Genomic DNA, 25,100 nt, shown 5'->3' with positions numbered 1-25,100 from the left:
TCCATCACAACCATCACCCACCGGACAGCACCCGTTAAATTACAGGTCTCAGGCAACCATCATGAGACTATTACATTTTTTGTGTTTCCATCTCCCCAATCCCCGGTGGTTCTAGGACATGACTGGTTAGTCACCCATAATCCTCACATCGATTGGAGAACAAGTCAAATTTCATCCTGGAGCCCGTTTTGTTTATCTCATTGTCTTCTGTCTGCTAACCTCTCTGCCCCGGTTCCAGTTTCCAGTTCACTGACTCCTCCCGATCTGTCTCTGATTCTATCCGAATACCATGACCTCCAAGCTGTGTTTTGCAAGGACCGAGCTTCTTCTCTACCACCCCATCGCCCCTACGACTGCTGCATCGATCTTCTCCAAGGAGCCACACTACCTTCCAGCAGGTTGTACAGTTTATCCAAACCTGAACGTGAGAGCATTTGATGCTGGTATTATTTGTCCGTCCACCTCCCCTTTGGGGGCAGGATTTTTTTTTTCTAAAAAAGACGGTTCCCTGCGCCCATGCATAGATTATAGAGGCCTGAACCAAATCACAGTAAAGAACAAGTATCCTCTGCCTTTGTTGTCCTCAACCTTTGAACCTGTTCAGAAAGCCACCATCTTTACCAAACTGGATCTCTGTAATGCCTACCACCTTGCCAGAATCTGGGAGGGCGACGAGTGGAAGACAGCTTTCAAGACTCCCCTAGGCCATTACGAATATCTGGTCATTCCCTTCGGCCTCAGCAACGCCCCCGCTGTCTTCCAATCACTGATAAACTCTGATAACGAGATCAATGAGTTCCTTGACAGGATAACACTTCCAAAATTATCAGACAGCCAAGATACAGTCCTGGACTCACCACTAACATCAGCTGAGCTCCAGGAAGCACTTAAATCCATGCCTAATAGGAAGGTTCCAGGTCCAGACGGGTTTCCAGCAGAGTTCTACAAAGAATTCTGGATCATTCTGGCTCCAATATTTTTCAGAATGGTGAGAGAAATCGAAGAGAGCGGCAGATTACAGCCAAACATAATCTCAGCCAATATTAGTCTCTTGTTTAAACCAGGCAAAGACCCTGCATTTCCTACCAGCTATCACCCAATTTCTCTTATTGATGTTGATCTCAAAATAATTTGTAAAGCCCTGGCAAAAAGATTAGAGAAGGTAACCCCCTGACCAAACTGGTTTCATCAAGGGTAGACAGTCATCCACTAACTCACGTAGATTACTTAATTTGATAGATTTCTCTTACAGTAGAAACATAGAAACTAGTATATTATCTCTAGATGCAGAAAAAGCTTTTCATATAGTTAACTGGAAGTTCTTATTTGCAACTTTACATAAATTTTGTTTTGGGAACTTCTTCATAAACTGGCTACAAACATTATACAGTTCACCAACTGCACGTATCCGGACAAACGACCAAATATCAGCTAGCTTCTGTCTTCAGAGGGGGACCAGGCAGGGATGCCCACTCTTCCCCTCACTGTTTGCTATCTTTATCGAACCACTAACGGCAGCAATTAGGCAAACAACAGGTATTAAAGGGATAAAGTGTAAGAAAATAAAACATAAGATCAGTCTTTATGCAGATGATGTTTTACTCTTTCTCCAGAATTCTCAATCCTCTCTCTCCCAAGCAATAGAACTGATAAACTCTTTTTCAAGAGTTTCAGATTACTCTATAAACTGGTTAAAATCCACAGTTCTACCAATTAGTTTCTCTTTTGTTAATTTGCTTAATACACAATTGGAGTCAAGGAATATCACATACCTGGGAATTAATATCTCTCCCAAGTTAGCAGATCTAACCAAACTAAACTACATCCCACTTTTAAAGAAAGTGGAAGATGATCTTGCAAGATGGAAATCCTTACCGATATCACTCATGGGGAGGGTTGCTACAATTAAAATGATGGTCTTACCCAGAATAAATTACTTATTTTCGATGATCTCAAACAAACCACGAGCTGACTGGTTTAAATCTCTGGACTCCTCAATTACCAAATTCCTTTGGCAGGATAAACCTCCACGAATTAGCTTAAAAACGCTTCAGAAGACCAAAGATAAAGGAGGACAGGATTTACCCAACTTTTACTATTATTTCTTAGCCAACAGGCTGCAATACATACCAAGATGGTTGCAAGATTACCCACTAGATGTGTCCTGGTTAGATATAGAACAGACACTTTGCAATATGATAGAGCTTTCAGACTTACCATTTATTAGCTCAAGCATAAGAAACCATGAAGGCTTCAAAAGTATTAGTATCAGCACCTCTCTGACAGCATGGTGGGAGTATCTAAAAATGACAGCGTCTTCACTAATTCTCAGCTCTACTGACTCTCAGAAACTATTTTCAACATTCAAAACTCTGCTCGCCCCTCCATCTCCACCTCCTACCAACAATCTATCAGCTGACACCTTTGTCTCATTCTTCACTGACAAAGTGGCAGCTATAGGCAAACAGTTTACTCAACTGGCCACTCCTGAACATTCACTACCACAAACTCCTTCAAGCCCAACCATCTCAGGCCCTACTGCTTCATTTTCCTCTTTTTCCCCTGTCACTGAGAACTGTGTGTCCAAGCCTCTGACGTGCAGCCGCCCTATTACATGTCCACTTGATCCCATTCCGACTAAGCTGCTCCAAGCTATTGCTCCTACAGTAGCTGCAGCAGTCACACATGTGATCAATGCATCACTGACATCCGGTACATTTCCCATCTCTCTCAAGCATGCTCAGGTTCAACCGCTGCTAAAAAAAAAAAAACATCTCTTCCTCCAAATCATGTGGAAAACTACCGACCTATCTCTCTCCTCCCTTTTTTGTCCAAAATCATTGAAAGGGTGGCATTCAAGCAGATCACAGAATACCTCTCACAAAACTGTCTGCTTGACCCTTACCAATCTGGGTTCAAAAAGGGCCACTCCACTGAAACAGCTCTGTTAGCAGTGACTGAATCCCTAAAAGAAGCTAGAGCGACAGGCAAATCCGCAGTGCTTATCCTGCTCGAATTATTGGCAGCATTTAACACTGTCAACCATGGCTTCTTTTTGTCTACACTCTCTACCATGGGGATCACAGAGAAAGCACACGCCTGGTTAGAATCATACCTCACAGGACAATCATTCAGTGTATCTTGGCTTGGACAATCCTCTACCGTGCACCATCTTGCCACAGGAGTCCCCCAGGGCTCTGTACTAGGACCTCTTCTCTTTGCCATATACACCACCTCACTGGGTGAGATCATTCGATCACATGGCATCTCCTACCACTGCTATGCAGACGACACCCAGCTCTTTCTGTCATTTCCACCGGACAACCACACTGTCTCTGCATGAATTTCAAACTGTCTCTCTGACATATCAAAATGGATGAAATCCCACCATGTCCAACTCAACCTCTCTAAAACTGAACTACTTGTCATCCCAGCAAAACCATCCATACAGCACAATATCTTAATCCAAAATGACTTCCTATCTCTGGCTCCTTCAAAGGCAGTTCGAAATCTGGGTGTTGTGATTGATGAACACCTGAACTTTAAAGATCTTGTTGCCTCTGTTGCCCGTTCATGCCGCTTTGTGCTGTATAACATACAAAAGATCAGACCATACCTAACACAACATGCCACCCAGCTCCTGGTACAATCTACTGTCATCTCCCGCCTCGATTACTGCAATGCCCTTCTAACTGGTCTTCCAGGCAGTACTGTGAGACCTCTTCAAATGGTCCAGAATGCAGCGACGCGTCTGGTCTTCAATCAGCCAAAAGGAGCACACGTCACCCCTCAGTTTATTGAGCTCCACTGGCTACCGCTAGCAGCACACATCAAATTCAAATTGCTAACACTAGCATACAAAGTCCGAGATGGTACGGCTCCCATCTACCTGAATCCTCTTGCAAAGGCTTACGTCTCGGCCCGGCCGCTCCGATCATCACAGGATCGTCAGCTAGCAGTGCCTACGCCACGCTCAGGACAATCCAGACTATTCTCACGCATCGTTCCACAAATGTGGAACAACCTTCCAAGCACTACCAGAACAGAGGCTTCCTTTTCGACTTTCAAGAAACTCCTGAAGACCCTGCTCTTCAGAGAGCGTCTTCTTAACTAGCACCTTGCCTGCACCCGCCCCCCCCTCTCTACTGTCCACTCCTTGTTCCATACCCTCCATGACTGATGTCAATGTTTTGTTGTTATTGTTGTTGTTAGCCTCAAGGGCAAAATGCCGATTATCACTTGTAAGTCGCTTTGGACAAAAGCGTCTGCTAAATACATAAACATAAACATAAACACTAATACCATGCAGATGCACACCTATCTAGAAGAATCCTGATATTTTGCAAAATAACCAAATGATGAACCTTCTGGACTGGAAAAAAAAAGGGATCCTATACCTGGAACACATATATGAAGGATTGGACTTCATCCCATTTAATCGAATACTCTCCCAATTTGGAATGGATAAGAATAGCTTTTTAGAATATCACCAAATTAAATCTGTAGTCAAACAAAAATTTAAGCTCAATAAAATAGAATTACAAACACCACCAAGGGTATTTGACTTTTATAATCTCAAACCCCCCAAACTACTGTTTAAAGTATATAAGACATTGTCCATAATAGACAATAGAATTGCAATCCCTATTGAAAAATGGTAGGCGGATCGATCAGTCAGCTTTGACCAGAACTTCTGGTCCCAAACTTGTTTAAAAACTTTTAAAATAATCAGACACCCCAATTTACAATTAATTCAGTACAAAATTCTACACAGAGTACACTATACAGGTCATCGGATGTTCAAGATGGAGTTTATGTCATCTGACACCTGTACACACTGCACAGACAACATTCCTGACAATGACATTCATGCACTGTGGTCCTGTCCACCTGTCCAGGATTGTTGGGGTAGAGTATGTGAAGATCTGTCAAAATGTCTGAAATGTCACATCCCAACTTCCCCCTCTCTTTGTTTACTGGGAAACCTGGACGATGTCCCGATTGAAATATCTTTGGTTCACGTGGTTCTGACTGCCATATGCATCGCTAAGAAAACTATCGTCTTGAATTGGAAAAATAGAGAAACTCTCTGCATTAACCAGCATAGAAATCTTTTGTTAGATCATATTATACCTGATATAGCCTCTGCTTCCACTTCAAATCAATCTCTCTGGGCTCCTTTGATCGGTTCCATCAAATAGTGATGATGGGGGACCATTTATATTGTCCTGCAGGATGATGTGGGTGAGGGGGTGGAGGGCCTGAGTTTGCAGTATCCGGATGTTCCCTGGAGGTGGGTTCACTGGGGGTGTCTGGGACTGGGGGGCTATTGCCTCCCTCTGGAGGTGCTTGGGTTTCCTCAGGGGGTGGACTACTGGCGGTTGTGAGTGGGGCCCCTTGGAGGTCTTGGCAGTGGCCATGGGTTGCTGCCTGGCAGCCGCATTGCCCCTGGACGGGTCTGGGTGGGGGCCTGTGGGCTCGGGGTGTGGGGGTGGCCGGCCCCGTGTGGGGATCTGGGCGGGGCCATGGGGGTTGGGTCCTGAAATGTATGCTGCTGGGAAGAAGGCAGGAACATGCAGCAGTGCCTGGCACGGGTTCAGGGACCTCAGGTAGACCTTGGCTCCTCTGCTGTCCCATCACAGGGGAGGGGGAGATCCAGGAGGGGGAGGACCCAACCTTACCTGGATGTCCTATGTCTTATATATTCTGGAAGTTGTGCAAATGCAAATTAGCATTTCACCGTCTATTCACCGTCAGAAGCTAATGCTGGCGATAGGTGTAGGCAAGGGCGTAGGAACCGGGGGGACGGGTGGGACGTGTCCCCTGCAATATTGGACAAACTCGCATTTGACCCCCCCCCCCCCCCCCCCCAATAACATGGAGAAGAAAAAAATTGATTTTGAAATATTTGACTCGTGAGCTTTTATTTTGAAAGACACCGCAGACTTCTCACCGACACAGCCCCTCCCCTCAGGGAGTTCGACAGGCTGGCTGAGTGAAGCGGGAGTTGGAGCCGGGACGGCAGCAGCTCAGCGAGTTCTTCTCCTGGGCAAAAAAAAGAAAGAAAGGAAATGTGAGTTTGTAATAATTTTGTCCAAGAGGATAATTGTATTTCTGGTCAAACGTTAGACTGGCTGACTAACGTAAACATCTTGCTAGGCAGCATTAAACATAAAACAACACTTCTAGTCAACAAAAAATGGTGAATTTGACAGTAACAGACAAACCATTTGACACAAAATAAATAAAAAGGTTAAATCTCCACATAAAAATGGAATTTGTAAGTGTGATTGTTGCTTGTTTGTGACATTCTCATCACATTTTATTTTTAAACCTTATTCATGTCACTTTTTTCATATAAGAGACCAGAGGAAGTTCAGCAGGAAAATGATGAAGAAGGTGAGACAGGCAGTGCCAGACCTGCTGAGGGTAAGACAGGGAGCACCAGACCTGCTTAGGTGCAGGTAGGTGCTACAGTGGATTGAGATTTTAGATGGTTGATGATGAGAGGAAGATGCGAGCATGATAACAAGTGAACACGACTAAATAATACTATAGCAACTATGATTTTAATATTGCACTAGTCGTCCAACAGTATTTTTTTACTCCTTATGCATGTCCACTGTTTTTATATTAGAGATCAGATGAAGTTCAGCAGGAACCTGCTGAGGGTGAGACAGGGAGAGCCAGACCAGCTGAGGGTGAGACAGACAGAGCCAGACCAGCTGAGAGTGAGACAGACAGAGCCAGACCAGCTGAGGGTGAGACAGGCAGAGCCAGACCTGCTGAGGGTGAGACAGGGAGAGCCAGACCTGCTGAGGGTGAGACAGGCAGAGCCAGACCAGCTGAGAGTGAGACAGGGAGAGTCAGACCAGCTGAGGGTGAGACAGGCAGAGCCAGACCTGCTGAGGGTGAGACAGGGAGAGCCAGACCTGCTGAGGGTGAGACAGGCAGAGCCAGACCTGCTGAGGGTGAGACAGGGAGAGCCAGACCTGCTGAGGGTGAGACAGGGAGAGCCAGACCTGCTGAGAGTGAGACATGGAGAGCCAGACCAGCTGAGGGTGAGACAGGCAGAGCCAGACCAGCTGAGGGTGAGACAGGCAGAGCCAGACCTGCTGAGGGTGAGACAGGGAGAGCCAGACCTGCTGAGGGTGAGACAGGCAGAACCAGACCAGCTGAGAGTGAGACATGGAGAGCCAGACCAGCTGAGGGTGAGACAGGCAGAGCTAGACCAGCTGAGAGTGAGACAGGGAGAGCCAGACCAGCTGAGGGTGAGACAGGCAGAGCCAGACCAGCTGAGAGTGAGACAGGGAGAGTCAGACCAGCTGAGGGTGAGACAGGCAGAGCCAGACCTGCTGAGGGTGAGACAGGGAGAGCCAGACCTGCTGAGGTGCTACAGTGAAGTGAGATGATTTTAGGTGGCTGATGAGAGGAAGATTTGGATGTGATAATAAGTGAACACAGTTGAATGTATTTAATCCCAACAAGTAGAGCTGGGCAGTACGGCTTAAGAATAAAATAAATGCTTCCTTAGAAATATTAGAAAAATAAGTATTAAACTCTGCTTTCTGGTGCATTTAGACTGCAATTTTGGCCACAGTTTTTTCTTTTGCCCGTCTGAAAATTAATGTAGTTCCAGCTGTTGTTGTGAGTGAATAATTTATTTTTCATTCTGTCAGAAGCAAACAGATTTTTCTGATTGTTGGTCAGCATTGTTGGCTGATGTAGTTTAAAATATTCTGATGAGAGTCAGATGAATTCAGACTTAATATTCACAGCTTTAGTCTTGTATTAAATCTGTTTACACATCTCTACCCATATGAATAAGATAATATATCCTACATTCATGCTATTAAATTAAAATAAAACTGTACTGACACATAAATAGCTTTTTTTGTAATTAAAACGTCCACGTTGGCCAGTAATCACCTGGATCTGGCTAATGGGATGCCTAAGTCTCCTCCCCTTCTAGCTTGCTCATGGGTCCCCGATCAAAAAAATAAAATAATAATCAGAATGTTGGTGAACTGGGCTATAAAAGTGATTTTCTTGTCTTTCTGGGCTTTGCCTTATGCCCTGAGTCACATCTGTCAGGCTTTTCTAATCCTAGAGTTTCACCATCTATCAGATTTTCTATCAGAAGCTAATGCAGGGGATAGCTATACTGTAGGTAGGTATGTTCATGTCCAGCCTGCATGAAACATTCAGTGACACGTTAGAATCAGAAATAATCATTAAATGTTTTTTTTTTCAGTGAGGTTGACCTATATCGACCTACAACAGATTTGTTAGATTTCCAAAATGAGTCCCCCCAATATTAAACTCATTCCTTTTTTTTTTTTTTTACCGTGTCCTGTCTGGCTGTGAAGCAAGCAGAATTGATGTCTGAATGCTGGTGACAAGCCTTACAGATTTATTCTCAGGTGGAGCATCAAAGCGTTTGCTTTTAATGTCACGCCTGATACTTAAAACTTTATTGTTATTGTTGTTGAATGCTTTGTAATTCCGACCAGACACGGAGACAGAGGTGAAAGAGAAAGGAAGAGAAAAGGTGGAGAGAGAGAGGGGGGGGGGGGGGTTCCACAAAAATAAACAATGAACAAGAGTCTGCTTCTAGACCTGCAGAAAAAAAGGACACAAAAAAGGGACACAACAACAATACAACAAGATCTACCTATTACTGCGTCAACTTGATGAAAAAAAAAAACAAAAAAAAAACAATATATATATATATATACACACATACACACACACACACACACACACACACACACACATATATATACATATACACATACACATACATACATATATACATATACATATATATATATATATATATACACACATACATACATATATATATAAAATCAACATTGCTTAACTGAAGAATCACGATAATAAATCACAACGCATTAAGTGCCCCCCATAGTCTTAAGACATGTGTTGAACGTGCCCAAGCCCATACTTTTGAGAGCACCATGTGAGCACCTGTGTGTGTACACGTGCTTGTTTATTTAAGGTTTCTCTATAGGAGCGTCCAACAGAGAGTGTGAGGGACCACAGATCCGCCCCCCAAAGATGCGCAGGAGACGGGGGGGAGCTCCAAGTCCCAGAGATCCAGGCGTTGCCCCAGAATGCAGGAACCCCAAGGAGACTGCAACCAGAAAGGCCCCCGCCCCTCTCGAGAGGCACAGAGGATCGCCCCGGGGGGCCACAACCAGCAGCCGGCAGAGTCCCTGGAGACATCAGCGGCAAGCCCACAGGCCCGCCCGCAGCCTCCCACCCCCTAGCCGGCCGAGCCCGGGACCCAGCGACCCGGGACCCAGGGGTGACCAACCCCGCCGGGGACCCAGCAGAGCCCAGGGACCCAGATCCCACCAGGCAGCCACCGGGATCTATCAGGCAGATGCCAAAATCTTAGACCCCCAGACCCGGTTGCCACGAACACTCAGGCAGACCATGGCACAAGCCCCCACACCAGGTGTGGCAGGGGGAGGGGGGACAAAGATCTATATCATCAAGAGAAGTTCCAGGAGAGGGGAGGACCCAAAGGCCCCACCTGACATATACAGTCATACACAAACACAGTCACACACTCCCTCCCTCATGCTCACACATGCACATACAACCCAAGACTTACAAAAATGCACGCCGGACACTCACTCATGCTCCCCATACACACCCTATTAACTCTGGTCCCGGTACTGCTGCACATGGGGTACAACCATCACCGGTAACCAGAGTTTGACCCTTTCTGCTGGGGTGCTGATGAGCAGGCTCCCCCGCCCAACGCTGAGCACAGCAACCCACCACCCCAGACCCCAACCAGACGACCAGATCTCCCTCCTAGCCTCCAGCCCCAGGAAGCCTAGCAACAACAGAGGTGGCTAAGACCCCTAGTCTCCCTCCACCTGCTCCAATATAGTGTTGTGTGATCATGAGGTGTATTCCATGGCTGTGGTGAGCGGGCAGTGCGGGCATCATCCGGCATATGCCAGCTGATGCCACCGCACCACCCCACTTACACCCTCAGCCATCAGTGTCTAAGTGCAGTTTAAAAATGGAAGTGGGCACCGGCACTCGGGAGGAGGCTGAAATATCCCCCTGCCAAATGCCGTTGAATGTGCTCACTCCCAAGGCCCTAAGTGTGTGTTTGTGTGGAATGTCGTCAGTGGAAGTGTATAAGGTGCAAATAAAATTGGGGGGCAGGTTGCCACAGGAATGCGGAAATGGGGTCCATACCCGCACTCCCTGACTTGCCCACCCCCCAAGGTCCTATGTGTATGTTTGTGTGATGATGTGAGGGAGCAGGAGGAGAGAAATATGTGGGGATGGGGAGGAATGGCTGGTTGGGCTTAGCCCTCCAGGGAGCCAGCTCCCCTACTGGCCCCAATAGGCACCTCTGTTGTCAAACTGCCACCCAGGGCATGGAGACCCCAGCCCATCCTGCCAGGGCCCAAAGCAGCAGCATTACAGAGCCTCACGGAGTCCGAGGGCACCAACCCAGCCCCATCCCAGCAGAATATCTATGCCCACCCCTGCATTTGCACAACTTCCAGAATATATAAGACATGGGACATCCAGGTAAGGTTTGGTCCTCCCCGTCCTGGAACTCCCCCTCCCCTGTGATGGAATGGCAGAGGAGCCAAGGTCTACCTGATGCCCCCGAACCCGGGCCAGGCACTGCTGAGTGTTCCTGCCTTCTTCCCGGCAGCATACATGTCAGGAACCGACCCCCAAGGCCCCGCCCAGATCCCCACACGGGGCCGGCCACCCCCAAACCCCGAGCCCCCAGGCCCCCACCCAGACCCGCCCAGGGGCATTGCAGCCGCCAGGCAGTGACCCATGGCTGCCGCCAAGATCCCCAAGGGGCCCCACTCACAACCGCCAGCAGTCCACCCCCCGAGGCAACCCAAGCACCTCCAGAGGGGGGCAAAAGCCCCCCAGTCCCAGACACCCCCAGTGAACCCACCTCCAGGGAACATCCGGATACTCCAAACTCAGGCCCCACACCCCCCCACCCACACCATCCCGCAGGACAACATCAACGGCCCCCCACCCTCGCTATGTGATGGAACCGATCAAAGGAGCCCAGAGAGTTTCATCTGAAGTGGAAGCAGAGGCTATATCAAGTGCAATATGATCTAACAAAAGATTTCTATACTGGTTGATGCAGAGAGTTTCTCTATTTTTCCAATTCAAGAGGATAGTTTTCTTAGCGATGCACATGGCAGTCAGAACCACGTGAACCAAAGATGTTGCAATCGGGACATCGTGCAGCTGTCCCAGTAAACAAAGAGAGGGGGAAGTTGGGATATGACATTTCAGACATTTTGACAGATCCTCACATACTCTACCCCAAAATTCCTGGACAGGTGGGCAGGACCACAGTGCATGAATGTCATTGTCAGGAATGTTGTTTGTGCAGTGTGTACAGGTGTCAGACGACACAAACCCCATCTTGAACATCCAATGACCTGTATAGTGTACTCTGTGTAGAATTTTGTACTGAATTAATTGTAAATTGGGGTGTCTGATCATTTTAAAAGTTTTTAAACAAGTTTGGGACCAGAAGCCCTGGTCAAAGCTAACTGATAGATCCACCTCCCATTTTTCAATAGGGATTGCAATTTTATCGTCTATTTTGGACAGTGTCTTATATACTTTAGACAGTAGTTTGGGGGGTTTGAGATTATAAAAGTCTAATACCCTTGGTGGTGTTTGTAATTCTATTTTATTGATGTAGCGTTATGGATTTATGCTCTTTTATGAAAGAGAAACCATGCTACGTATTAATTCGGAATATTAATTTTAATAAATCAATAACCAAATTTTATATTGTTCAGAAGACTCAAAGGTTGTTTTCATCCATAAACTGCCGATAATATCTGAGTGTCTGTGTTTCAGTTCAATGAGGAAACAAGTTTGAAGGATTAAAAGTTTTAATTCTTCAAATTAAACTAATGATTTTTAAAATTGACAAACAGGAAATAACAATCACATTGGCAACTTTGTGGGACAATCTTTTAACAGTTTATATGCTGTTCTTGCTCAAATAGACCTTCTGGTGAATTTATGAAGATTGAGAATGTTGTGACATGAATGCGTGTGTGAGTCTGATTTTGCTTCAAGAAGAAACAGGTGTCTGAGTGAAGTGATGGTTTGGATAAACTTACAGGTGCTGGCCAGTAAATTAGAATATCATCAAAAGGTTGAAAATATTTCAGTAATTCCATTCAAAACGTGAAACTTGTACATTATATTCATGCAATGCACACAGACCAATGTATTTCCAATGTTCATTACATTTAAATTTGATATTCATAAGTGACAACTAATGAAAACTCCAAATTTGGTATCTCAAAAAATTAGAATATTCTGAAAAGGCTGAATATAGAAGACACCTGCTGCCACTCTAATCAGCTGATTTACTCAAAACACCTGCAAAGGCCTTTAAAAGGTCCCTCAGTCTTGTTTTGAAGGCACCACAATCATGGGGAAGACTTCTGACTTAACAGCTGTCCAAAAGACAATCATTGACACCTTGCACAAGGAGGGCAAGACACAAAAGGTGATTGCTAAAGAAGCTGGCTGTTCGCAGAGCTCTGTGTCCAAGCACATTAACAGACAGGCGAAGGGACGGAAAAAATGTGGTAGAAAAAAGTGTACAAGCTCTAGGGATAACCGCACCCTGCAGAGAATTGTGACGACAAACCCATTCAAAAATGTGGGGGAGATCCACAAAGAGTGGACTGCAGCTGGAGTCAGCGCTTCAAGAACCACCACGAGGAGACTCATGAAAGACATGGGATTCAGGTGTCGCATTCCGTGTGTCAAGCCACTCTTGAACAAGAAACAGCGCAAGAAGCGTCTCGCCTGGGCCAAGGACAAAAAGGACTGGACTGATGCTGAGTGGTCCAAAGTTATGTTTTCTGATGAAAGCAAGTTCTGCATTTCCTTTGGAAATCAAGGACCCAGAGTCTGGAGGAAGAGCGGAGAAGCACAGAATCCACGTTGCATGAGGTCCAGTGTAAAGTTTCCACCGTCAGTGATGGTGTGGGGTGCCATGTCATCTGCCGGTGTTGGCCCACTCTGTTTCCTGAGGTCCAGGGTCAATGCAGCCGTCTACCAGGAAGTTTTAGAGCACTTCATGCTTCCTGCTGCTGACCAACTTTATGGGGATGCAGACTTCACCTTTCAACAGGACTTGGCACCTGCACACAGTGCCAAAACCACCAGCACCTGGTTCAAGGACCATGGTATCCCTGTCCTTGATTGGCCAGCAAACTCGCCTGACCTTAACCCCATAGAAAATCTATGGGGTATTGTGAAGCGGAGGATGCAATACGCTAGACCCAACAATGCAGAGGAGCTGAAGACGACTATCAGAGCAACCTGGGCTCTCATAACACCTGAGCAGTGCCACAGACTGATCGAGTCCATGCCACGCCGCATTACTGCAGTTATTGAGGCAAAAGGAGCCCCGACTAAGTATTGAGTGCTATACATGCACATTCTTTTCATGTTCATTCTTTTCAGTTGGCCAACATTAGAGAAACAAACATTTTTTCATTGGCCTTTAGAATATTCTAATTTTCTGAGATACCAGATTTGATGTTTTCATTGGTTGTCACCTATAAATATCAAAATTAAACGTAATGAACATTGGAAATACATTGGTCTGTGTGCATTGCATGAATATAATGTACAAGTTTCACGTTTTGAATGGAATTACTGAAATATTTTCAACCTTTTGATGATATTCTAATTTACTGGCCAGCACCTGTAGGTCTTATCAGAGAACTGCATCAAACGCTAAAACCGTGCTCTGTCTCACCGAACTCTTGTGGACCCTCTTTCGGATCCGGGCCGTGGAGGATGTTGTGGTTCATCCAGATGACACCGGCGGCTGACAGGAGACATAGGTGTCGAACGGAACCGGTCCAGAGTTGCCCTCGGTACACGTGGATGGTAGAGCGTTTTATCGATGCGCTTTCTTAAGTTAATTCACTCAGAAATCAAAAGACTCGGTAATGAGTCTTCGTTAGAAGTCGCGATTCAGCTATTCTGCCTGGCTTGGCAGAAACAGCGTGAAAGGGGGGAAGAACGAGCCAACAGGCTCTGCCCCCCCTTTGGTTTTCAGGTCTGTTCTCTCTAGTTGTCCAACACGAACTGAATCATAAGACTGAAAACTTACCAAAAACCTTTCTCTTCTCAAAGCAAACGTGTGTCATCAAATGTGTCTGGAGTTTACTGTGAGCAGGTGTGTGTGGATGTGTGTGAATGTTTGTGCTTGAGTGTGTGTGAAGGTCAGTAACAAACATTCTCAACATTATTTAAGAATGGATTCATTAAACCATTATAATTACCCCAAAGCTAAATAGTCATTCATTTGATTAATCACATTTATAATGAGCAAAATGATAATGGTTACTTTAAAATTAAAATCAAGAAAAAGAAGTTTAAACTTTATGTTTTGACTTGGTCTGGGTACAACTCATGTAAACACATCTTCTGGTAGACTGCAGGTGGCAGATGTTATGGTTTCCTCCCAGACTCGCTGGCGTTCAGGTCTTAATCTGTGGGTGAAAGTTCTCAGCGACCCAGCTTTGACACAGCTGAGTCCAACACCACCATTGTGACAGAAAACCCATATTTCCTCACGTTACATTCCCCCCTTTTGTGACGACATGGAGGTCAAGCAGAGGCCACCTGACGTCACAACCACAATAACGTGATGTACTCGTAAAGGTAGACATCCCAGATGAAGGCAGGAACGATGAAGCGTCACCACAGGTCTCGTGTAGAAGGGAGTCTATCCTGATCAGATGATTAAGGCCAAAACTGTTGCAATCATTGTAAAGTAATCCACTTAGGAATCTTGAAAGCAGAGCTATTTCAATAGCAGTTAATTTTCATCAGCAATAATGCAAAGGTATGCAAAGGATAAGCAGCTCGTGTGCCACACGGAGCTGGGCAGGTGATGTATTCCCAGGCGTAGTCCAGGCGAAGTCCAGCGCAGACCTCGACCCATCTCGAACCACGACCGAAGCCCCATGCGACAGGAAACCAGTTGAAGGATGGTGAAGACGACCCCTCTGATGGGATGTAGTCCATACGAGCTCGGAGAAGGAGACAAAGTGAGACAGCCCACACGATAGATAGCATTTGATGCAAAACAAAGAAATCAATCAAAACCTATCTATGGGTGCCTCTGGGAAAATGTGGGTGCCTTTTGTGAATTATCTAAAGAAGAAATGTACTGCACCCTGTTCTACGTGTCATGTAAAAACATGATGCAGGGAAAACACAAATAAAAGAAAGTAAATCCTAACTGATATGTGAAACTCAGCAGGCTGCATTAATTAAAGGCATATATATAAAGGAAATAATCATGAAAATGAAGGGCAAATTGGCTTGTGGCCCTTTAAGGGAAATAGTAACAAAATAAAATTAACTTTGTAATCAAATATAATCATGCTACACAAAGCACTAATAAAAAGATAGAGATGTAAATCAGTTCTAAAAATGTAAATCAGTAGGTTAGTAATCCCTAAAGATGTGAGTTAGTAACAGGACCCTGGCTGGAGGCAGGTAACCTGAAAAAAAACCCAAAGGATATCACATTTGTTAAAAATTCATCCCACAAACGAGAGAATTTGTAACGGTCCACCAGTCAGTGGAAAAGAATCCGGTCAGAATAGTCGGTCAGAATAGAGTTTTGAATCTGGTATTGCGGACCCACAGAGACACGAGTTTGGACGTATCAGTGGGAGCAGGCTCATAAGCGATTTGGTTATCAAACTGTTTGTATCTTGTGTTACGAACCCACAGGGAAACTTGTTTGAATTTACCTGAGGGTCCCGTTTGGAACTGGAGCGAAGCTGATGGTTTAGCTGTTAGATCAGAACCTGATTTTACCTGCTCAAAGTTGTGTTGCAGCTTTACGGAGGCGACTTTGTTGTGATCAGAAATAGTAGTGAACTGGAAATGCGAAAATGATGCTCGCAAAGCAGGAGGAGGCTCCCCACCCCCCTTTTGTTTCTCAAACTTATGCCGTGTCTGTGAGACAGGAGAAGCATAACAAAGAACAGTTCTTAAGCTCTTAAAAGCCCTAATACCAAGAAGATGCACATTGTCACCTGAATCGTGCTGAAAGAGTAGGTGTTCAGATGTCCAAAGACTTGGAGGTGTTGGACTTGGAGGTTCTGAAAAGGAGTGATCCAAGGATGGTTGTGTCACGGGTGTCAAAGCAAACCTAGCTATGTTTAGAATCAGATACAGACATGACACTAGCTGTAGGAACATGGTCTGTCCTGAAAACTGAAACCAAGAATACTTTATTCCCAAGAATGATGGAGGTTCCCACACAGAATCAGAAAAACCCGGTTTAACCAGAGTATTTACAGACTGACTAGAACTCCGCCCCGTAGAAGGTGCTGCACCTAACTCCGGGTCGGAGGTCAATGTCGTCAGCTGAATTGGTGGAAGGTCAGTGTCGATTTCTGCAATGACCCGCCCGCTCGGAGGAGGCGTTCCCCCGAACAGCCTGAAGTCCGCCACGGAAAACTCAGTGCCACTCAGCACCCCCCCTTTGTCAGGAGGGGCCCCGAGCAGAGCATCACTGCACGCACCTACACCTCCCGGGCCGGGTTGCCTTCCCGAGCCCGTGAGAGAGGTGTGCGCAGCAATCACCGAGCCACCCTTAATATCGCCACTGACCACAGGACTGCTGGAAACCGCAGGGTTTTCTGCGTCGTCGTGGTCACCTGTAAGAGAAATCACAGGAAAGAGATCACAGAGTCCCGAGACTAAGTCACACCCCTGTGAAAGGAGAAAGGAATTGGCCACCGTATTAGCAGAGGTCACAAACTGAAAAGTGACAAGGTCATTCACATAAAGGTCAAGATGTCCGGGCACAAACCCCCCAAATGGCCTGGTAGCTCCGTCCGGAGACCACAAGCGTTTCACGGCGGCTGACGTTTCCATCACGCCCCGATAAAGAAGCTGGTTTGTGCATGAAGCGGATTGACGAGTAAAACAGACCTCTGACTGAAGCGGTGGATCACAGCCTGAAGATTGCACACCCATGCTGGAGAGATGTTCAGCCTTTAACATGGATGACAGAGGAGAAGCATTAGGAACCAAAGGGTTAAGCACAACCTGTTTGTCAGAGAGGTTAACCATAGGCTCAAGAGATTTATTCAGCTTAAAAGCAGCAGAGAAAGTGTTGTTTATTTCAAACCTTGATGTTGATGGTGGGTTTTTGACCCCCTGGAAGAAACAAAGGTAAAGAAAAAGCGTTATGACTGTAAACAGCATGCTGCTCGAATTCACGACATGAAGTGCAGACCAGAACCACCTCCGACCCAGTGCAGCTGGCACCGAACCGCAGCCACTAGTCCCCACTGTTCCCGACCGGCGGCACCCGCCTAAAACGGGCCCGTTCGGGCGGGCGGAGGGACCAGCGATGCTCGGCCGGTGAATTTCCTGCGTCTTGGCATGTTCTGGAAGCAGAACGTCAGAGAACCTTACATCAGGTGTAACAGTGCAAGAAAGATTTTGTCGTGTCTCGTCCATCTCCCATTAAGTTCAGAGCAACTCGCGTTTTTACCTTCTGAGCCGACGTAAAACTCCGGGCAGATTCCTTAATATGTCTCACACAAACAAGGACTGACCGTAGCCTACTTAACTTTATGACACAGGGTAAAACAAGGAATTGTTGATAGAGAAATGAATACACACAACTTCACAAGATGGAAGAAAAAGGCATGGAACCGAGCAACGGAGGCTGTGAAAGCCGACCCGATCACCGGTGCAAAATAAAAATAATAAAAAAAAATAATAAACCCTACGCTGCCGAGATGCTATCAGACGGACAAACGTAGCAAAATGTAGATTCTACACACCGTAGCGATTTACAAGAACCACCGCCAATGCGGGTTTTGTGAGGACACAGACTGACTGTGTCAGAAATGGTATGACAATCTAACGGGACGCGTTCCCTTTTTGTCTAACTGTGGCGCTAGCTTAGCTCTCCGGCCAGGTCTAGCGTTCTTTGTCCGTAGCGACCAGACTTAAACTTTCCCGATTAACAAGTAGGCATCTCGCCCCGCTTGTAATACGGACTTTAAAAAAACGTACGCAATCTGAATGCAGTAACGCGTGACGGCCATAACCCGGCTTACGACGTTTACCATGCAATCAAGCAACAGTAGGTGCCTACGGGCATTCCGTTCAGATTCCGTTTCTATAAGTCGCTCATGCAATGGAGATATTTTCCACAATAGCTCGCCCACAGTGTCAACACACTGAGACGAAAGGTGTCCGAGAATTTAGTCTCGGTTCTGAGGTTAGACTAGAGACGCGGCGGCGCGTCAAAATGGACAGAATTGAGTCAAAAGCACAACTCACACGTTCGCTCCGAAGGCGAAGATGGGATAAATCAAAGTTAGGTCTGTAATTTGCGGTCAATTTGAGATCGGAGATCTTCCCGGTCAAGTTTTCACCCGGACGTCTCCCGGAAGAGTGACTTCAGCGGAACAATTTCCGGTTTTTCAAAATAAGACATCAAAGTGAAACACAGAGAAAAGTGTTGTTTGTAGCTTTTAGATGTTAGGAATCAGACATATCGCAGATATAGAAGACTGGATACGCTCGCCATTAAATGTAGCGTTATGGATTTATGCTCTTTTATGAAAGAGAAACCATGCTACGTATTAATTCGGAATATTAATTTTAATAAATCAATAACCAAATTTTATATTGTTCAGAAGACTCAAAGGTTGTTTTCATCCATAAACTGCCGATAATATCTGAGTGTCTGTGTTTCAGTTCAATGAGGAAACAAGTTTGAAGGATTAAAAGTTTTAATTCTTCAAATTAAACTAATGATTTTGAAAATTGACAAACAGGAAATAACAATCACATTGGCAACTTTGTGGGACAATCTTTTAACAGTTTATATGCTGTTCTTGCTCAAATAGACCTTCTGGTGAATTTATGAAGATTGAGAATGTTGTGACATGAATGCGTGTGTGAGTCTGATTTTGCTTCAAGAAGAAACAGGTGTCTGAGTGAAGTGATGGTTTGGATAAACTTAGGTCTTATCAGAGAACTGCATCAAACACTAAAACCGTGCTCTGTCTCACCGAACTCTTGTGGACCCTCTTTCGGATCCGGGCCGTGGAGGATGTTGTGGTTCATCCAGATGACACCGGCGGCTGACAGGAGACATAGGTGTCGAACGGAACCGGTCCAGAGTTGCCCTCGGTACACGTGGATGGTAGAGCGTTTTATCGATGCGCTTTCTTAAGTTAATTCACTCAGAAATCAAAAGACTCGGTAATGAGTCTTCGTTAGAAGTCGCGATTCAGCTATTCTGCCTGGCTTGGCAGAAACAGCGTGAAAGGGGGGAAGAACGAGCCAACAGGCTCTGCCCCCCCTTTGGTTTTCAGGTCTGTTCTCTCTAGTTGTCCAACACGAACTGAATCATAAGACTGAAAACTTACCAAAAACCTTTCTCTTCTCAAAGCAAACGTGCGTCATCAAATGTGTCTGGAGTTTACTGTGAGCAGGTGTGTGTGGATGTGTGTGAATGTTTGTGCTTGAGTGTGTGTGAAGGTCAGTAACAAACATTCTCAACATTATTTAAGAATGGATTCATTAAACCATTATAATTACCCCAAAGCTAAATAGTCATTCATTTGATTAATCACATTTATAATGAGCAAAATGATAATGGTTACTTTAACATTAAAATCAAGAAAAAGAAGTTTAAACTTTATGTTTTGACTTGGTCTGGGTACAACTCATGTAAACACATCTTCTGGTAGACTGCAGGTGGCAGATGTTATGGTTTCCTCCCAGACTCGCTGGCGTTCAGGTCTTAATCTGTGGGTGAAAGTTCTCAGCGACCCAGCTTTGACACAGCTGAGTCCAACACCACCATTGTGACAGAAAACCCATATTTCCTCACGTTACATTGAGCTTAAATTTTTGTTTGACTACAGATTTAATTTGGTGATATTCTAAAAAGCTATTCTTATCCATTCCAAATTGTAAGACTATTTGATTAAATGGGATGAAGTCCAATCCTTCATATATGTGTTCCAGGTATAGGATTCCTTTATTTTTCCAGTCCGGAAGGTTCATCATTTTGTTGTTTTGCAAAATGTCAGGATTGTTCCAGATAGGTGTGCGTCTGCATGGTACTAGTGAAGACTCTGTCATTTTAAGATACTCCCACCATGCTGTCAGAGAAGTGCTGATACTAATACTTTTAAAGCTTTCATGTTTTCTTATGCTTGAGCTAATAAATGGTAAGTCTGAAAGCTCTATCGTATTGCAAAGTGTCTGTTCTATATCTAACCAGGACTCATCTAATGGGTTATCTTGCAACCATCTTGGTATATATTGCAGCCTGTTGGCTAAGAAATAATAATAAAAGTTGGGTAAATCCAGTCCTCCTCTGTCTTTGGTCTTCTGAAGCGTTTTTAAGCTAATTCGTGGAGGTTTATCCTGCCAAAGGAATTTAGTAATTGAGGAGTCCAGAGATTTAAACCAGTCAGCTGGTGGCTTGTTTGGGATCATCGAAAATAAGTAATTTATTCTGGGTAAGACCATCATTTTAATTGTAGCAACTCTCCCCATGAGTGATATTGGTAAGGATTTCCATCTTGCAAGATCATCTTCCACTTTCCTTAAAAGTGGGATGTAGTTTAGTTTGGTTAGATCTGCTAACTTGGGAGAGATATTAATTCCCAGGTATGTGATATTCCCTGACTCCAATTGTGTATTAAGCAAATTGACAAATGAGAAATTAATTGGTAGAACTGTGGATTTTAACCAGTTTATAGAGTAATCTGAAACTTTTGAAAAAGAGTTTATCAGTTCTATTGCTTGGGAGAGAGAGGATTGAGAATTCTGGAGAAAGAGTAAAACATCATTTGCATAAAGACTGATCTTATGTTCTATTTTCTTACACTTTATCCCTTTAATGTCTGTTGCTTGCCTAATTGCTGCTGCTAGTGGTTCGATAAAGATAGCAAATAGTGAGGGGGAGAGTGGGCATCCCTGCCTGGTCCCCCTCTGAAGACAGAAGCTAGCTGATATTTGGTCGTTCGTCCTGACACGTGCTGTTGGTGAACTGTATAATGTTTGTAGCCAGTTTATGAAGAAGTTCCCAAAGCCAAACTTATGTAAAGTTGCAAATAAGAACTTCCAGTTAACTCTATCAAAAGCTTTTTCTGCATCTAGAGATAATATACTAGTTTCTATGTTTCTACTATAAGAGAAATCTATCAAATTAAGTAATCTACGTGAGTTTGTGGATGACTGTCTACCTTTAATGAAACCAGTTTGGTCAGGGTGTATTATGAAGGGGGTTACCTTCTCTAATCTTTTGGCCAGGGCTTTACAAATTATTTTGAGATCAACATTAATAAGAGAAATTGGGCGATAGCTGGTTGGAAATGCTGGGTCTTTGCCTGGTTTTAACAAGAGACTAATATTGGCTGAATTCATGTTCGGCTGTAATCTGCCGCTCTCTTCGATTTCCCTCACCATTCTGAAAAATGTTGGAGCCAGAATGATCCAGAATTCTTTGTAGAATTCTACTGGGAACCCGTCTGGACCTGGAGCTTTCCTATTAGTCATGGATTTAAGGGCTTCCTGGAGCTCCGCTGATGTTAGTGGCGAGTCCAGGACTGTAACTTGGCTGTCTGATAATTTAGGAAGTGTTATCCTGTCAAGGAACTCATTGATCTCATGATCTGATGGGTTTATCTGTGGTGAGTACAACGTTTGGTAAAAGTCTCTGAAGGTGTTGTTTATTCTTTCAGGGTCATTAACTATATTCCCGGTTGAGTCTTTAACAGCATATATGGTAGTTTTCTCTTTATTTATTTTTAATTGGCTAGCTAAGAATTTACCTGATTTATTACTATGTTCGAAGTTTTCTATTCGTAGTCTTTGTGCTAAAAATTGTGTCTTTTTGTCAATAATTCCATGAAGTTCTAATTTAGCTTTACGTTATTTGCTCACTGACTCTTCTTCTGTGGATGCCTCTAAAGACTTGATGATTTCCTCTAACTCCTGAATACGTTTGTTTTCTGTTTTTTTCCTATGTGATGGGAAAGAGATTATTTTACCTCTCATCACTGCCTTTCCTGCCTCCCAAAGAATAGGTGCTGATGTTCCAGGCAGGTCATTATGTTCTAAATATAAAGCCCACTCCTTTTTAAAAAAATCAATAAAACCTTCGTCTTTAAGCAGTGATGTATTAAACCTCCAGTTTTTGCTTGGTGGGATTGTCTTTTTATTTACCAGAGTTAAAGAAACCGGAGCATGGTCGCTGACAACTATGGGGTGTATCTCAGTGTCTGAAATGTCAGCCAACAATGAGATGCTGACTAGAAAATAATCCAAACGTGAGTGAGAGTGATGGACGTGCGAAAAAAAAGTATACTCTCTACGGTTAGGATGAAGAGATCGCCATGCATCACAAAGCCCATAATCGCTCATGTACTGTTTAACTATGTTAGTGGATTGCCAATTGCGCTGAGTCCCAGCTGTACTGAGCCTGTCTGTTAAGGAATTCATCCAAAAATTAAAATCACCTCCTAGTATAAGTGGACAGTCCAAGTGTTCGGAGAGTACAGAGAAAAAATTATGAAAGAATGGAGGGTCATCAATATTTGGACAGTATATGCTGACGATACATAAGCGTTGGTTATGTACAGATATTTTTAACATTATAAATCTACCCTCTGGATCAGAAACTGTATCCAATACTGTGAAATTGATGTTTTTGTGTATTAAAATAGCTACACCTCTTTGCCTAGAGTTATAGCAGGCAGAGAACATGCTGGGAAACTCAGGTGTCTTAAGTTCATCTGCGGATGTGGCAGATCTATGAGTCTCTTGTAACAATATTACGTCTGCTTGCACTCTCTTTAGCTGATCAAAAATCTTTAATCTTTTCTCTATGGAGCCAGCTCCATGTACGTTCCATGAGACAAATCTTAGTGCACCCATAGATGTGTCTGTGAGTAGCTAAAATATGACGCCTTCATGTGAATAAGATGGAATAAGTATATAAATGTATAAATAGTATGTTAATAAATAACAGAAAAGTAAATAATAATAATAATAATAATAATAATAATAATAAAGATCCAACAGTGTTTGTGGTTGTATTATTTGACGCATAAATTATGATATTGTGCTGTGAATTTAATATATCTGTGTGTGTGTGCGTGTGCGTGCGTGTGTGTGTGCGCGTGTGCGCGCGCGCGTGCGCGTGTGTCGGGTCTGACGCAGTGTTGGAAAGTTGTGTGGTTGTGCCATACAGGTGTAAAGGTACAGAAGCAGAGAAAGAGGAAGGGAAAGTACAGATACAGGTTAAAACAGAAGAAAGAACTAAAAAGAAGAGGTGATGGGGGTGTGGGGTGGTGATTAACAGGTGATCTTATCATCTAGAAAACGGATTTAGCAGCTGTTTAATCCTGACGTGATCAAACCCAGTGAATCCTGAAAAGAATAATAAATGTCTGACCTGATGTTGGGCTAATACAGCCAGTCAGTCACTCCTCGCTCCTTGTAAAGCTTATTGTCCACATAAAGCTTATCCACCGAGATGACAGCTCTCTTCCCATCCTGGATAAACTTTTTACGCAGCGGAAAGAGAACCCGGCGTCGATCCAGAATCTCCTTCGGGAACTGATCATTGACGCTGAAATTTAACCCTTTGAGCTCTCTTCCGTGACTTTTAACAAGATCCTTCTGCTTAAATTGTTCAAATTTAGCCACGATGGGACGAGGTCTTCTGCTGTCTCCTCTTTTAGCTCCAAGGCGATGTACCCGGTGAAATGTGATGTTTTTAACTTTTTCTTCTGGAATCTTCATTTCTGTCTGAAGAAAGTTCTTTATTGTTTGCTCGCAGTTCTCCGCCCCTCCCGTCTGCTCCGGCAGATCTGCGAACACCAGATTATCCCTCATGCTGCGGGCCTGAAGGTCCAAAACCGTCTCCTTCAGAGTTTTGTTGTCCAGGGTGATCCGCGTCATTCCCTCTTCCAGGGAAGAGACGGACTTCCGCAGAGACGCGTTCTCAGCAGCGAGCCGCTCCACCTGTTCCTGGCTGAACTCCAGAGATGTTCGGAGGTTCTGAAACTCCTGGTGAAGAACCTCGAGCAGATGAAGTCGCCCCTCAAATCCCAGAAGCCGTTTATCTATAGAATCTAATAATTCTAATACGTCCTTCCGGGGAGATGAGGCCTCAGGCGAGTCCTGAGGATGGCTCCTCTTGGTCCCAGCAGGTGTTTCAGCCTCAGCTGCTGATTTCTTCGGACCCATGACGAATAACTCAAAAACCTCGTCAATATAATTTAGTAAACTTTCTGAATTTTCTTCACTTACCTCCAGATTGAGTGAGTTATACTTACCAGATGATTTTTTGCGTTGTCAGTAAATAAATTAGGCGAAAATGTGTCTTAATTGTTTGTGGATGTTTGTTAACGAGCTGCCATCAGCTTCAAACGCTGCCGTGTATCCGGTGATCGGCCGTCAGCGCATGCTCACCTCCCTTTAAACTCATTCCTACAACCTTTGGTGTAGGAGACTTTTTTCATGTTCAGAAGTTGTGCAAATGCAAATTAGCATTTCACCGTCTATTCACCGTCAGAAGCTAATGCTGGAGATAGGTGCAGGAGACTATTTTCATGTTCAGCCTGCATGAAAAACTCAGTGTAACCGAATATAATTAGAAAACATTTATTAAAAAAAAACTGTTTAGGTCTTCAACACCTTTAAACTATTCCAAAGACATTGCTAAAGCAAAATCTGGCTTCATTTTATTTTCTTGTTGTTTTGGTCTCTCAGTTGGAATAATGCCGTCCCTCTTTGCGCTGGACCAAATGGTACGATCCAGACAACCCAAGTGGATCAGGTGACTGGGAAGATCTGAAGAATCAGAGGATAGAAAATCCAGGGAATATTTGTCCCAGACCTGAAGCCATTCAAGTTGCTACAGTTTTTGGGGACATTCCAGCTGCTGTGACGCTGCAGAAATAAAAATGATCTCCATAGTTGATGAGTCA

General features: G+C 44.4%; 1 protein-coding gene and 1 long non-coding RNA gene across 2 annotated transcripts in view; both read right to left on the bottom strand.

Annotated features, from left to right (window-relative positions):
- The window catches only part of LOC139062506 (uncharacterized), a 265,098-nt gene that overhangs the window by 4,929 nt on the left and 235,069 nt on the right, over nt 1-25,100 (bottom strand). The window lies entirely within an intron of this gene.
- LOC139062498 (uncharacterized) lies at nt 14,206-17,835 on the bottom strand. Its single transcript, XM_070543501.1, has 2 exons — nt 17,618-17,835; nt 14,206-17,510 (listed from the first exon to the last, which is right to left on the bottom strand). The coding sequence occupies exon 2, from the start codon at nt 17,323-17,325 to the stop codon at nt 15,712-15,714; it is 1,614 nt and encodes a 537-aa protein (XP_070399602.1). The 5' UTR covers nt 17,326-17,510; nt 17,618-17,835; the 3' UTR covers nt 14,206-15,711.

Source organism: Nothobranchius furzeri, chromosome 2 (assembly GCF_043380555.1).
Source record: "Nothobranchius furzeri strain GRZ-AD chromosome 2, NfurGRZ-RIMD1, whole genome shotgun sequence".
In the NCBI taxonomy this organism is placed as follows: Eukaryota; Metazoa; Chordata; class Actinopteri; order Cyprinodontiformes; family Nothobranchiidae; genus Nothobranchius; species Nothobranchius furzeri.
Note: the sequence above shows the minus strand (reverse complement) of the source record. Positions and strands in the feature narration are given on the sequence as shown.

Coding starts and splice junctions, on each gene's coding strand:
- LOC139062498 (XM_070543501.1), bottom strand. CDS start 17,325: ATGCTGTTTACAGTCATAACGCTTTTTCTTTACCTTTGTTTCTTCCAG.